At 39.9% G+C, this 15,330-nt stretch overlaps 1 protein-coding gene across 4 annotated transcripts in view; it reads right to left on the minus strand.

Annotated features, from left to right (window-relative positions):
- Window positions 1-15,330, minus strand: part of LOC109917954 (dystrophin-like) — a 333,913-nt gene that overhangs the window by 219,265 nt on the left and 99,318 nt on the right. For all 4 annotated transcript variants that reach the window (XM_048600638.1, XM_048600639.1, XM_048600636.1 and 1 more), the window contains exons 31-35: window positions 13,318-13,446; window positions 7,300-7,470; window positions 2,079-2,255; window positions 1,406-1,543; window positions 1,058-1,210 (exon numbers count right to left, since the gene is read on the minus strand). In XM_048600638.1, coding sequence (XP_048456595.1) covers window positions 1,058-1,210; window positions 1,406-1,543; window positions 2,079-2,255; window positions 7,300-7,470; window positions 13,318-13,446 — 768 coding nt within the window. The remainder of the gene's footprint in view (window positions 1-1,057; window positions 1,211-1,405; window positions 1,544-2,078; window positions 2,256-7,299; window positions 7,471-13,317; window positions 13,447-15,330) is intronic.

Genomic DNA, 15,330 nt, shown 5'->3' on the forward strand with positions numbered 1-15,330 from the left:
AACCTGGATAAAAGAGTTACACTCCAGAGATGAGGTGAGAGGGATTGCCCTTGACATCAAGGCCACAGTTGACACAATATGTTCTTCAGGTTAGTGTTCCAGGCCGACACATTTCGACTGTTCTATCAATGACTTTCCCCTCCATCATAAGATCAGAAGTGGGATGTTCATTGATGATTGCACAACGTTCAGCACCACTTCCGGCTCCTCAGAATCTGAGACAGTCCATGTCCAAACGCAGCAAGACCTGGACGACATCCAGGTTTGGGCTGACAAGCAGCAAATAACGTTTATGCCAAACAAATGCCAGGTAATTAGCATCTCCAACAAGAGAATCGAATAATCGCCCCTCAACATTCAATGGCATTATCATCACTGAATCCCTGACGATCAGCACCATGCAGGTTAAATTGACCAGAAAATGAACTGCACCAGCCATATAAAACTGTGGCTGCAAGAGCAGGTCAGTGGTTAGGAATGCTGCAGTGAGTAAGTCACTTCCTAACTCCCCAGATCCTATCCACAATTTGCAAGGCACAAGTCAGGAGCATGGTAGAATTTTCCCCACTTCCCTGATGAGTGCACTCCAACAACACTTAACTAACTTGACACCATCCAAGAGGAAGCAGCCCACTTGCTTGGCACCACATCCACAAACATTAACTCCCCCTCTGCCAACGATGCTCAATAGCATCTGCAAGATGCACTGCAGAAATTCACCAAAGTTCTTTAGATAGCAAACCCATGATCGTTACCATCTAGAAGGACAAAGCCAAACAATATATTAGTACACCACTGTACGCCAGATCCCTCTAAACTATCACCATCCTGACTTAGAAATAAATTGCCGTTCCTTCTACATTGCTGGGTCAAAATCCTGGAACCCCCTCTCTAATGGCATTGCAGATGCCACCAACTGGACCGCAGCAATTCTAGAAGGTAGCTCACCATCACCTTGTCAAGGGCAACTAGGGATGGGCAATAAATGCTGGGCCCACATCTGTTAGTGAATTAAAATAAAACAAGAAAAATTAATTAAAAGGAGCTTAATTTTTACCTGTAATTTCTTCTGGTCTTCTGAGCTGGAAGCGTTCAACAGTTGCTGCTCAATGTCATCAAGCCACTGTAGGAACTGGTCTTCCTCTCTCTTGTACTGGTACCACCTAGGTGTAAGCCCTCCTACTTGCTCCTTCTGCATTAACTTTGTTGCCTAAGTGCCAGAGCAAACACATAGGTCTTCAACCCTAATTGAGTTCATCCCGAGTAGATAAAGAAAAATCTCTTAATGATCAGATTACATAACAGCAACTTCAGAACTGCGTACAAAGATCAATCTCTAGCCACAGATAATATCGTGATTAACACCTGGGCTACACGCTATTCTACACACTCCAATGACACGTACCTTAACAGAGGCATGCTTTGTCTGTAATAGAATCAGCTTTTTGCTGATTTGTTTCTGTCTTCTATCATCATCAGTCAGTTGCAGCAGTCGCTCTCCTTCTTGTAGCATCTGCTCCACATCTGCTTCTTCTTCATCCACCTAAAAAAGTACATTTTTAAATAGACAGATCACGCACCAACATACATGTCACCACACACAGAAGTAGACATACATATGCCCAACCATCCACTCAAGCCCACAGGAGCATGTTTATATGTGCCCACTTGAATACAGGCACACTAAAAAATCCCACATTCACATATACAACCTGGAATCAGAAAAGTGTTTTTGTGCTTAGATTCAAACGTAAACAGAACAAGGACAAAACATGTAAAATCACATTTTATATAATATCTTAAATGCAGATGAATTTCTGAGGGACTTCAACACAGTAAGAAAGAAGAACCTAAGGCTTTGAAGGACAGTCAAGAGAATTAAACAAAGGCTTACAGCAAGCAGTGCTTTCCCAAAGAAACACACAATACAGAGCAGCTTTAAATGCTCAACAGTATTTTCATATATTTATGCATCAAGTGTATCTGTATCACAATGTGTTTTGAACATGATTAGATATTTAACATAATCTCCAATGATACTGTAATATATAAAAATTCAACAATTCACTATATTTTACCTTTTCATCATCATCTTGAATCTCCTCACTACACTGTAACCTTCTCTCTAAGTCTTCTATCTTGTTTTGAAGCTCAGCTTCAAAGTGATCTAGATTGATGGATGAAACCTGGTTGGTATTCATATCTGGGCTTGACCCATTTTCGTAATGTTCAGGTTCTTTAATTGCTGCCTTCATCTAGAGTCACATATACAAATTTGTTATTCACATTCAATCTATATTGAAATTATGCATTATAAATATTGTTTGATGTGTTCAAAGTAAGTGGAGATAAATTTTGTCATTGATGAAACGATAATTACTATCATCGTTGCTCTTGAACATTAATGGGCAAGCATGATAAAAGAAACACTAGATAAAGAACTGACAGGTGTGAAAGCAGGACATCAATTGGTGAAGGTTGTCAGATTTGCAGACGAACTGGTCCTAATACACAGTACATTACAAGTTGCACAGACACCAATGGATAGCATGAATGAAGTAATGAAAGCAAATGGAATGAGAACTAATGTAAGAAAGATGAAAGTTATGAAGAGTGGAAGCAGTAATGTTGGGAAAAATGATATTCAACATTTGAAAAAGTTATTACAATTTAAGTATCTGGAAAGTATCTTGTCAGGAGATGGTATCTGCCACAAAGAATCACAACTAGAATAGCAATGGCAAAGAATGCATTCTCCAAATTGCTAAGTGTTGAAATGATTAGAATGTCAAGAAAACCATGATCATGTTTGTGATTTGGAGGACTTTTTGTACAGGGCTGAAACATGGTCCCTGACAAGCAGACATCCAAAAGCAAAAAAAGTTGCAAAATGTATTTGTGCAAAGAGTGGAATAGGACCAATGGAGAGAAAACCTGAGGAATGAAGAAGTTCTCATGACGATGAGGGAGGAAATATCACAACCGAATTCCATCAAGGAAAGGCAACAAGGTTAAACAAACAGGAACACAAGCTACAGAAGAAAGAATAAACCAGACATCTGTCAAGCCTGCTCCACTATTCATCATAATCACAGCCTTCAATTCCAACCCCATCCATTCCGCACATTCCTTTTTTCTCTTAAGGCATTAAATACTATCAACAATGCAAAATGCTAATTTCCAATGCACAATGGGTTTAAGTTCAATCTAGAAAGCAATAGCTTAGACTGATGCATCCGAGCTATTCAGAAACACCAAGACTCTACAAATCAAGATCAGAAGTCACACAACACCAGCTTATAGTCCAATAGGTTTATTTGGAATCACAAACGTTCAGAGCACAGCTCCTTCGCCAGGTGAAGTGAAGAGTGGCACACAGGCACAGAATTTATTGGCAGTGAAATCAAAAGATCATACAAATGGGGTGAGTGGAATGTCCACAGGCTGAATAATAAGTCCCCGCAAGCGGTCAAAAGTGTCAGACATTGTGAGCGAAGTGCCAACAGCTGACTAGCAAGCAAAGGGATGACTTATAATCTGATTAGTTGAGGCAGAGATATAATTACAAAAAAATTAAAAGTAAGATGATGCTGGACACAAACCAAATGGCTGGAATAACATGATAGGTATAAGTGTCACATGCTGAGGGTCTAATCAAAGTAGCATGCTATCCAAAATTGTATAAAACAATTAACGTACAGAAATCATAAGTTATCAAGGTGATTGTGTCAGAACAAGACAGTAAGGAAGACTTTACAAATACAGAACAGTATGGTGGGGTTATATGTACTGAGACACGAACCCAAGATCACAGTTGAGGCCATCTTCATGGGTACAGAACAAAAACAGAAGTTGCTGGAAAAGCTCAGCAGGTCAGGCAGCACCTGTGAAGAAAGATCAGAGTTAACATTTCGGGCCCGGTGACCCTTCCTCAGAACTCACTGGACACCAGACCCAAAACGTTAACTCTGATTTTTTTCTTCACGGATGCTGCCAGACCTGCTGAGCTTTTCCAGCAACTTCTGTTTTTGTTCCTGATTTATAGCATCCGCAGTTCTTTCAGTTTTCATGGGTATGGAATTTGGCTATCAGTTTCTGCTCCTTGATTCTGCACCATTGCGTATCTCGAAGGCCACCTTGGAGGACGCTTAACCGAAGATTGGAGAATGGCAGGGAACATTCCCTGTCTGGCAATTGTTGAAACAGCTAACCCACCTAACTTGCATATCTTTGGACAGTGGGAGGAAACTGGAACACTCGGAGAAAACCCACGCAGAGACGGGGAGAACGTACAAACTCCACACAGACAGTCACCTCGAACCTGGGTCCCTGGTGCTGTGTGAGGCAGCAGCGCTAACCACTGAGCCACCATGCTGCCTCTCTTTTGCTGACAATCTTGAAATTGTGATGCCTGGATACTGACATACCAACTAATGGAAACAGAATATCCTTCTTTACCCTGTAAAAATTGTTCACAATTTTGAACACCTCAATAAGGACAAGCAGAGTAAATCCAATCTCTCCAAAATTTCTTTGCATCTAAAATCCTTCATTCCTGGTATCATTCCAGTAAATCACCTTTGAAATCTCTCCAGGGCTTTAACATCCTTCTTGAAATGAGATGCCCAGAACTGAACATAATACTTCAAATATGGTCTGACCAATGATTTGTAGGGGTGTAGCATCACTTCCTTGTTTTTATTGTCTAAGTCAACTCTGATTGGCTGAGGTGTTGCCATAGCAAAAGCAATGAGGACCTGTAGGCTCCTGAAGTTTCTGGGAATTTAGAAAAAGGCACAACTTTGAATATATTCAGATATAATAAGAACTGCCGATGCTGGAGTCAGAGATAACACAGTGTGGAGCTGGAGGAACACAGCAGGCCAGGCAGCATCAGAGGAGGAGTAAAGCTGACATTTCAGGTTGGGACCTTTCCTCAGAAATTAGATTTCTGAAGAAGGGTCCCAACCCAAAACGTCAGCTTTCCTGTTCCTCTGATGCTGCCTGGCCTGCTATGTTCCTCCAGCTCCAGACTGTGTTATATTTGAATATATTCCTTTGGTTTACAAAAAAATAGGTCACTGTGCATCAATGTATGTCACTTCTAGCAAGTGTTAATCAGCTACGTTACAAGCTTAGCTGATTAGCTTAAAGTGATTGTTAACATATCTACTAACAGTCAGGAGTGTTCTGCAAGCACTTCCAAACTGCAGAATCACAAATAACAAATGTTTTATTTGGGGTTTTGCAATTACAGGCTTCACTGATGAACAGACACATTGAGGTTTATAGTGCTCCACCCAGCAATCTTGTCAATAGAGTTCCCTAGCCATTTGCTCACTCTGCAACTTGATGCAGAAATACAGCACACATAACTACGCTGCAGAATAGTGGCCATCCTAATCAGATCATGGCTCACTATGTGTGGTACAAACTAACAAATGTCATGAGTCAGGCAGTCTCAAATCAAAGAAAGTAGAAGTCCTTTGTAAACACATTAAGTCTGGAGAGATGGTAACTAATTCCATTACAGATATAGATCATTTATTAGGGTACCAGAATTAAGAGATTTTGTTTTGAAGCTAAAAGCCAGATTAATTTAAATGTCTATCAGGCATCCCAGCTAGCCTTTATTACCACAGAGATAAGTGATACAGGGTGGAGTGTTCATTAGAATTCTGTGAAGTTGTTCGTGGGATTTTTGCAGAAGAGTACTAGGTCAGAGCTAAAAGCAAACAAGCTGTCGGGTGTGAGCACCAAGTTCAGCAGGCAGAAGAAAGTATTTGCCAGGAACTGCAAACATCAGGGAAACAGCAGAGTAGAGTGATTAGAAATCAAGGTGTTTTTAGTTTTATCTTTAAGTCATTGCACAGAAATTATCAGTGAAATCAGGTTTGAGTTTACAAGGCAGTTGCAGAACAAGCTTGATGTTGAATCCAAGAAAGTGGAGTTAGAGTAGATAGATTGGCAAAGACTCGATGGATCAAAGGGTCTCTTCTCAGTGTATGACTCCATAGTTCTAACCTGAAAAGTACGTCAAAGAATTTCAGAGCCAAATCAGCATAAAATGGAAGGCTCAGTTGAGGATATTAGCCTAAAGTTTCTATGGCTGTGTTTTGATGTGGTTTTCAAGGTAAAATACAAATAAGTACCTAAGTCAGTGTTTATTTAGTAGTATTCGTTTTACATAATTGTAATGTAGTAATAGTCATTTGTTTATGTAATTGTGGAACCTTGCAGCTTCAATCTTTTAATAAACCACTGTATTTGAATTTCTCTTTAAACATTCGCTATGTTCATTGTGGGATCATAACAGTTTAATTGGCTGGAAAACACTTTGGGATTTCTCCTAGTCATAAAAGGTGCTAAGTGGGCCAGAAGGTCAGGGTTCAAATCCCACCTGTTCTGGAGGTGTGCCATTATATGTCTGAATAAGTTGATTAAAAATATTCAGAAAGCACTATATGCATTCAGGTCTGTCTTTCTTAGAGTACACAAGTAGTTTCATCTCCTCACAATGGCTATTTCCAACTGTCTTAATGACAACAAGTCTGTAAAAGGTTGAGTACCAATAGATAACTCCAAATTCATGAGGATCCCAATCTGTCAAAGCAGCCCAAATTTTCTCAAGACTATTCTTATCCCAGTACACAACACCGGAGGAGGTACATGCCCTGAAATATTTGTTCAATCCAGCGCAAGGTCCATGCTCAACAATTCTGAAACAGCTTGGAAATAGTACAGGATTAATGATTATCAAAGGTAATTTCATTAGGGTACAATATAGCTGAGGGCTAAGAGTCACTTGGACACACTGCTGTCTGAAGTTACACAACTTGACCAAACACTCTGGGTTCTCGGAATAGAACTGACTTTTCAAAAAGACATATTCCAGCAGCTTCAGTCAGACGTTTTCTGAAGTCACAGCTTCCTGTGAAGTCAGTCTAGAACATTCACTGGAGTGTTTGTTTGAAACTGATTGGACCCAACCTTATAGTTTGCAACTTCCGGTCAAGTCAGAAAATTGGCGTTTTGAAAAGAATGGCACAAATTATTTTTCATGGCATTAAGTGCCCTCTGCAATAATCATATCAAATGGATAGTATGCTGAATAACAAGTACTTAATCTAGAAATTTAATCTCATCTGATGAATAGACATTAGGAACAGTCTTGAACAGACAGTGCTCGATTTGACATTACAATACATTTCAAAACATCAACAGAACTAAATTTGCCCTATTTGCTGAATTTCTGTAGATTGTTAACAGCCAGAAAAATGTGTTTTTACAACCACTCACTTTTGCTGACTTGATGTGCTGAGAAACCCTCTCAACATTGCGATTCATTTCAATGAGCTTTGGCTCCACCACTTCACGGCACATGCTACCATTATTTTTCATGAGGGAAACAGCTTGGTCACGTACATCATCAACTTGCAAACTGATTCCATCCAGTTCAAATTGAAAACGCTGGAAAACAGTTTCAACAGTTACAATAATCTAAATTTTGAAGAGTGTCTACACAGATTGATAGAACCCACCCAGATAAAGCTCACAGAGGGCATTCAGCATTCTGTTCCTAATTAACCTGTTTGCATATTCAGTAATCACTGCAATGATAAGGAATACTAAGACATTTAGTCAGTTATATTGAATGGCATATGTTCCACAAACTGGATTACTAACTTCTTCATGAAGAGACTGCAAGTATGCGTATTATACACTTTAAGGTGACAAATGATCATAGTAGAAACTCAGCAACCTTAAGCTGGGTGAATAGATGAAGTTCGACTTTTCGGTCATAGCACTCTATTCCTAAGGTTATTTAGATTTATAGAAATATGTAGGTGGTTTATGTGAGTATGTCTCTTGCCTACTGGAGAGGTTAGAGCAGTTATCTCAATATTAAGATAACACTTAGTCAATTATGGCATCAAGGAGCCCTACCAAATTTAACACATTGGCAGTTGGAATGAAAGCTAGCAGAAATGAAGATTCTCATTTGAGGACTGATCACCTCAATCCCAGACTCTGCTGGAGGAGTTCCTCAGAATAGTGATGTAGGCCTAAACATCTTCAGTTGCCTCATCAGTGACCTACCCTCCAATATAAGATCTGAACTTGCCATGGGCACTTATAGTTACACGGTGTTGAATATCATTTTCAACTCCTCAGAAACTGAATCAGTTCCCCAGCCATATGTTTCATGATCAGGACAACATTCAGGCTTTAGTTTGTAAATAGCAAATAATATTTTCAGCACACATGTGCCAGGCAATGACTGTTTCCAACAAGAGAATGCTAAAATATTCTCTTGAACATGAACAGCACTACCATCAATTCCCTCTCACCAACATCACGAGCATTACCATCAAGCAGACAATTAACTGGACCATTACTTCCGAATCCTCTCTGGCTACTTTTGTGAAACAAGAAACTAGAGGACAGCTAACATTAGGTTGTTTAAAAAATTAATAAAAGGGAATAAACAGATTATTCTTGCCGAAGGGAAAACTATTGGAAATAAACTAGGGTTAGATAAATCTTCACTTACAGGGTACACAGGTTTGTCAAGGAAAGGTTATACGCCGGCTAATAGGGGTACTGGATTTGATTCGGGTTTATGGCAAGGCTTTCGATAAGGAAAACTAATCACAAAAAAGTCCACTGGATCCAAGGCAAAGAGGCAAGTTGGGTCCAAAATTGGTTTAGAGACAAAAAGCAATGGGTATTATTGTGGCTGGAAGGCTGCTTCCTTTCTGGTTTCACAAAGCTTAGCTGTAGGTCACTTGCTTTGTGGCATATAATTATGTTTTGGACCTAATATAGAGAGTATGATTAAAAGTTCTGCACAGTATACTTAAAAAGGTTGTATATTTGATAATGGTGAAGAAAGCTGTGGATTGCAACAAGATATCAGGTGATCAGAACAGCAGCAAATGGATTCAGAGATAGTAGGAACTGCAGATGCTGGACAATCTGAGATAGGGTTTCTGAAGAAGGGTCTAGGCCCGAAACGTCAGCCTTCCTGCTCCTCTGATGCTGCTTGGCCTGCTGTGTTCATCCAGCTCTACACCTTGTTATCTCTTATAGCAGCAAATGGAGTTCAGTCTGGATAAGTTTTTTTCTTTATTCATTAATGGGATGAGGGCATCACTGGCTAGGCAGCATTCATTGCCCAGAGGGCAGTTACAAGTCAACCACATTGCTGTGGGTCTGGAGTCATGTGTACGGCAGACCAGGTAAGGATGGCAGTTTCCTTCTCTAAAGGACATTAATGAACCAGATGGGTTTTTCCAACAATTGACAATGGATTCATGGTCATCATTAGGCTCTTAGTTCCAGATATTTACTGAATTCAAATTCCACCATCTGCCGTGGTGGGATTCGAACCCAAGTCCCCAGAACATTATCGGAGTCTCTGTATTAACAGTCCAGCGATAATACCACTAGGCCAACGCCTCCTCAAGTAACTTATTTTGAGAAGGCTAACCAGGCAAGAGAATACACAGTAACTGGTTTATACTGAGAAATGTAGAGAAACACAGAGGGACCTTGAAGTGAAGTCCACAGATCCCAAAAAGTAGCAGGACAGGAAGACACAGTAGTCAAAAAAGCATACAGGAAACTTGCTTTAATGACCAATGTGCAGAATGTGTGCATTAAGAAATTATGCTGGACTTATTTAAAACAATTCTGGTAACTAAATTATAGGAAAGATTTAATTTCATTAGGAGAGGGCACAGTAGAGATTCACAAGGATGTTGTCTATGACTGGAGAATTTCAGTTATCAGGCAAGACTGAGGTTATGTATCTGGAATAGAGGAGGTTTGATGGGAGATTTAATTAATGTCCGTAAAATTATGAGCTGTCTCGATGGAGTAGATAGGAAGGCTGTATATCCCCTAAGTTGAGGGATCCATAATCAGTGCAATAAATTTATATCATGACCTAGGAGATCAGATGAGAAACTGGAATCACCGATTGATAGGGAATCTGAAAGATTGAGAACCCCTGGACACATTTAAAAAGTACTCGGATATGCAGTTGAATAAATCACAATCTACAAGGCTACAACCAAGAACTGGGAAGCAGGATTATGGTGAGTGATACCCTATCAGCCAGGAAGGACCTGTGGACCAAATAGTCTCCCCCTGTGCTTTAAATGTGTATGAAATTGCTGAAGCTGCTCATGTTTATTCAACTGGCTCATGACACAGGAAAACATTTCTTGATATGAAACCATAATGTTGAACTTAACACTTAAAAAGGAGGAAAGAAATCATAAGTCAATTGTTTAACAAGGACCTAAACACAAACAGGATTACAGAAAGACAGCAAAACCGACTGTTAGAGTCCTAATTCAGAGGGGTACTATCCCACTGGCTATTTACTGACTGGCCACATCCATTTTAACAAAGGCTGAAGCTAAGAAGAAATCTATACAAATACTTGTAGTTTAGGCTTTTCTTAGTCTCCCCTTATACTTGCATGGATTGTTGGCATCGCTGACACGGATTATCCCTAGTTGCCCTTGAACTGACTGGCTTTTTAGGCCATTTCAGACGCTAATTAAGAATCAACTATATTGCTGTGTTTCTGGAATCATATGTTGGCCAGACTAGGCAAGGACTTCCAAAAAGCATTTCATGAAATATCACATATTAGGCTACTTATTAAGCTAAGAGCCCAGAGTGTTGGGGTAGTACATAAGATGGATAGAGGATTGGAAAACTAATAGAAGACAGGAAGTTGGGATAAGGGGGCCATTTTCAGGATGGCAACCTGCAACTAAGGGAATGTCACAGGGATCAGTGATGAGGAACATGAATGTAATATCGCCAAGTGGGTGGATGACACAAGAATAAGTGAGAAGGCAAGTAGTGAGGATGACACAAAGAGTCTACAGAATATTGTCAGCTTAAATGGACAGAAACTTGGCTTAATGTGGGAAAACATCAGGTCACGCACTTTGGCAGGAAAAAGAAGAGCTGAATATTATTTAAATTATGAAAGACTGCAGAAAGTTGCAGCATAAAGAGATTTGGGGGTCCTACTGCATGAATGACAAAAGGGTTCCAGGTTCAGGGGGTAACATGGAAGCAATTAGAATATTGATCTCTAATTCAAAAGTATAAAAATAGGGAAGTGTTGCTAAAATTATATAAGGCACTAACTAGGCCACACCAAAATACTGTGAACAATTTTGGTCCTCTTATTTGAAGAAAAGAATATTGCCAATAGAGACAGTCCAGGGAAGGTTCGCTAGTTTGATCCTGGTTATGGAGAGATTGACTAGGTTGGGCTTGTAGTCATTGGAATTTAGAAGAATGGAAGTGACCTTATTGAAACCCTTAGGGTTCAAGTCCATAGCCACGTAAGTAGATACAGTGGTGACGAAGGTATATGGCATGCTTGCCTTGATTGGTCAGGGAATTCAGTTCAAGAGTCAGAATTTCATGTTACAGCTTTATAATACAGTGGTTAGGCCATTCTTAGAATACTGCGTTCAATTCTGGTCACCACATTACAGGAAGGATGTGGACGCTTTGGAGAGGGTGGAGAAGAGGATTACCAGGATACTGCCTGGATTACAGGGTATAAACTATAAGGAGACGCTAGAAAAACTCGGGGTTGTTTCTCTGGAGCAACGGAGGCTGAAGGGAGATTTGATAGAAGTCTATAAAATTATGAGATGCATAGATAGGGTTGAAGGTCAGAATCATTCGCCCCCCCAGAGTTGAAATGTCTAAAACTAGGGGGCATGCATTTAACATAAAAAGGAGGAAAGTTCAAAGGAGATATGAGGTGCAAAATTTTTTACACAGAGAGTGGTAGGAGTCTGGAACTCGCTGCCAAGGATGGTGGAGGAGGCAGATACAATAGGGGCATTTAAGAGGCTTACAGATAAGCACATGAATATGCAAGGAATCGAGGAATATTGACCAAGGGCAGGCATAAGGGATTAGTTTAACTTGGCACAACATCATGCGCTGAAGGCTCCGCTCCTGTGCTGAAAAGTTCTATGTTCTATGAAACATACAAGATTCTTAGGGGACTTGACAGTGTAGATGCAGAAAGGTCGTTTCCCCTTGTGGACCAGGAGACATAATCTCAGATTAAGGAGTCACCCTTAAGGCAAAGGAGGTAAAAAATAAGTGAGGAGGAATTTCTTCTCTCAGAGCGTAGTGAATCTGCGGAATCCTTTACTGCAGATAGCTGTCAAGACTGGGTCATTAAGAATATTCATGGCTGAGATATACAGATTTTTAATCATTGAGAGGATCAAGCATTATGGAGAAAGGCACAAAAGTGAAGTTGAGTATTATCAGATCAGTCATGTCATTGAATGGTGGCCATGATGTGGAGATGCCAGTGTTAAACTGGGGTGGACAAAATCAGAAGTCACACAACACCACATAATAGTCCAACAGATTTATTAAAATCACAAGCGTTCAGAGCGCTGCTCCTTCATCAAGTAAGAGAGCAGTGCTCCAAAAGCTTGCGATTTTGATAAACCTGAGATAACAAGGTCGAGAGCTGGATGAACACAGCAGGCCAAGCAGCATCAGAGGAGCAGGAAAGTTGACATGGCGGATCTAGACCCTTCTTCAGAACCTTCTTCAGGGTCTAAACCCGAAATGTCAGCTTTCCTGCTCCTCTGATGCTGCTTGGCCAGCTGTGTTCATCCAGCTCTACACCTAGTTATCTCAGATTCTCCAGCATCTGTAGTTCCTACTATCTCTGAAACAATTTTAATAAACCAGCTGTGTTACTTCTGACACTGAATGGTGGAGGAGACTTGATAGGCCAAATGGCCTACTTATGCTCTGAATCTTATAATTTCTTCCCTAAAAGAAGAACATTTGTGATCCTGATAGATCTTTAGGATAGTTGCTACATGGTTACGATTAGGCAAGGTTTAAATTCCAGACTTCTTCCTTATTGAATTCAAATTTCACCATCTACCATGGTGAGATTCGAACCCATATCCCAGAACACTAGCATGGGATTCTCAATTACTAGTCTAATAACATTACCACAAGGCCACCACCTCCCCCTAAAACATGGCCCATTTGTGTCAATAGTTTCTCTGACCAAGAGAATCATTTATGTATGCAATGAGGTCTCATTGGAGGTTATTTTCTCATGCCTAAATAAAACTGCAAAACAAAAAGAATTTACACCAAGATAGTAATGTAGGGAGGAAATACATGACCAAACAGCATTTGTCTGCAAGAACATATCTTGGAGAAACACTTCAAGATGCAAACCTCCCCCAGTAGAGAAATCCGCCGCCTTTATTACGCTTTTACCTTAAGTATTTCTTCTCTTTCACTGTCTGATTTCTTATCGATCTCATCTAACAGAATTTCAGTTTGATACAGCCAGGTGCTTATGTGTGCAACATTTTGATCGAAGCCTTCCATTTGTTTTTCATAATCCTACAAAGGAAGATGTTACAAAAACAATTCAGAATACCAGTGTGAAAATTCCGTAGGTGCTTTTATCCATCATAATGCAGAAAGTAATATGAGTTTGACAGAATATATATTTTGAGAAAAGTATTTAAGATAGTAACAGTACAATGTATTTACTATGAGACAAGTTTACAGTAATGCTTCACTATGATTACATGAATAATTACCATATTTGAATTAAATATGCATGGGTATGATCCAAAGAGGTTACTTTTACAAAGACCTGAAGCTTTGAGACACCAATAAGAGTTTTCCACAACACCTGACCATTAAGCAAAAAGAATATTTATGGAAGAAATTCTAAAGTTCATATTGGAAAAGGACATAGTGGCATGTCCCACTTTTCTATAACTTTTCTTATTTGTTCATAGATATGGGCATTGCAGGAAGGTCAGCATTTAATACCCATCCTGAATTCTCCACAGAAGGTGGCGGTGAGCTGATTTCCATAAACACTGCAGACTATGTGGTGTAGGGACCCATGGTGAAGTTTGGAAGGATGGTCCAAAATTTTGACCCAGCAACACTAAAGGAATGGTAATATATTTCCAAGTCAGAATGCTATGTGACTTGGAGGAGATCTTGCACATGGCGGTACTCCCAAGCATCTGCTTCTCTGGTTCTCCTGAAGTTGAGAGTTTAGAAGGTTTTGTCGAAGGAACCTTCCTTAGATACTGCAGACATCTTATAGATGGTATACATTACAGACACTGGTTTGGTGGTGAAGGGTCTGAATGTTGAAGGTAGTGATTGTGGTGCCAATCAAGTGCGTTGCTTTGTCCTGGTTGGTGTCAAGCTTGAGTGTTGTTGGATCTGCACTCATCCAGACAAATGGGGAGTATTCCATCACACTCTTGACTTGTGCCTTGTAAATGGTTGATAGGCTTTGGGGAAAGAAATGATGATTTATACACCGCAGAGTAGCCACAGTATTTATGTGGCTGATCCAGTTCAGATTTTGATCAATGGCGAAGCAGGCGATCCAACAATATTAATGCTATAGACGTCAAGACAGACTGTCAGATTCTCTCTTGTTGGAAATGGTCATCTCATGGCAGTTGTGTGGCATGAATGTTATTTACCACTTATCAGCCAAAGCCTGAATGCTGCTCAGGTCTTGTTGTATATGGACATGGACTGCTTCAGTATTTGAGGAATCCTGAATAGTGCCAAACTCTGTGCAATCATTCCCCACTTCTGACCTTAAGATAGGGGGAATGTCATGGAATGGGAAGGAGGAGTGAAAGTAGATTCCAGTCAGCTAGGCAAGAGGTTGAAAAGCAGCACATCTAAAGAGTAGTCTCAGGATTACTCTCAGATTGGCAAGGAGGTATTGAACCTAAGAGGGACCTCAGATTCAACAGAAGCAAATCTAATAAAAGTAATACAGGAGTATTACAAAAAGAAGACACGCAAAGTAATGGCAAGCATCAACTAGGATCAAAATGGAGAAAAATGTAAGTAAAGGCTGAATTAAAGGCACTCTATCGGAATACACATAGCATTTTAAACTAAGGTTAATGATTCGAATGCAAAAATTGAAGCAACGGGAAGATATTCTGAATTTAGGAGGGGTAGACAAAAAGGAAAAGGTGGAGGAGTATCATTCCTCATCAAGGACAACATCAGTACATTACTAAGAGAGAATCTTATATTGAAGGATCAAGATTTAAAATCAATTTGGGTTGAGCTAATAAACAGCAAGGGGCAACAAACATTATTTGTAATGAGCATTGTTTATAGAGCACCAAACTGGAGTGCTAATGTCGGGCAAACTACAAATCCTGAAATTAGATATGTATGTAACGTTGGGAACACAACAATAGGTGGCTTCAATTTATAAAGACT

The sequence above is a fragment of the Rhincodon typus genome, chromosome 9 (assembly GCF_021869965.1).
Source record: "Rhincodon typus isolate 14 chromosome 9, sRhiTyp1.1, whole genome shotgun sequence".
Taxonomy (NCBI): Eukaryota; Metazoa; Chordata; class Chondrichthyes; order Orectolobiformes; family Rhincodontidae; genus Rhincodon; species Rhincodon typus.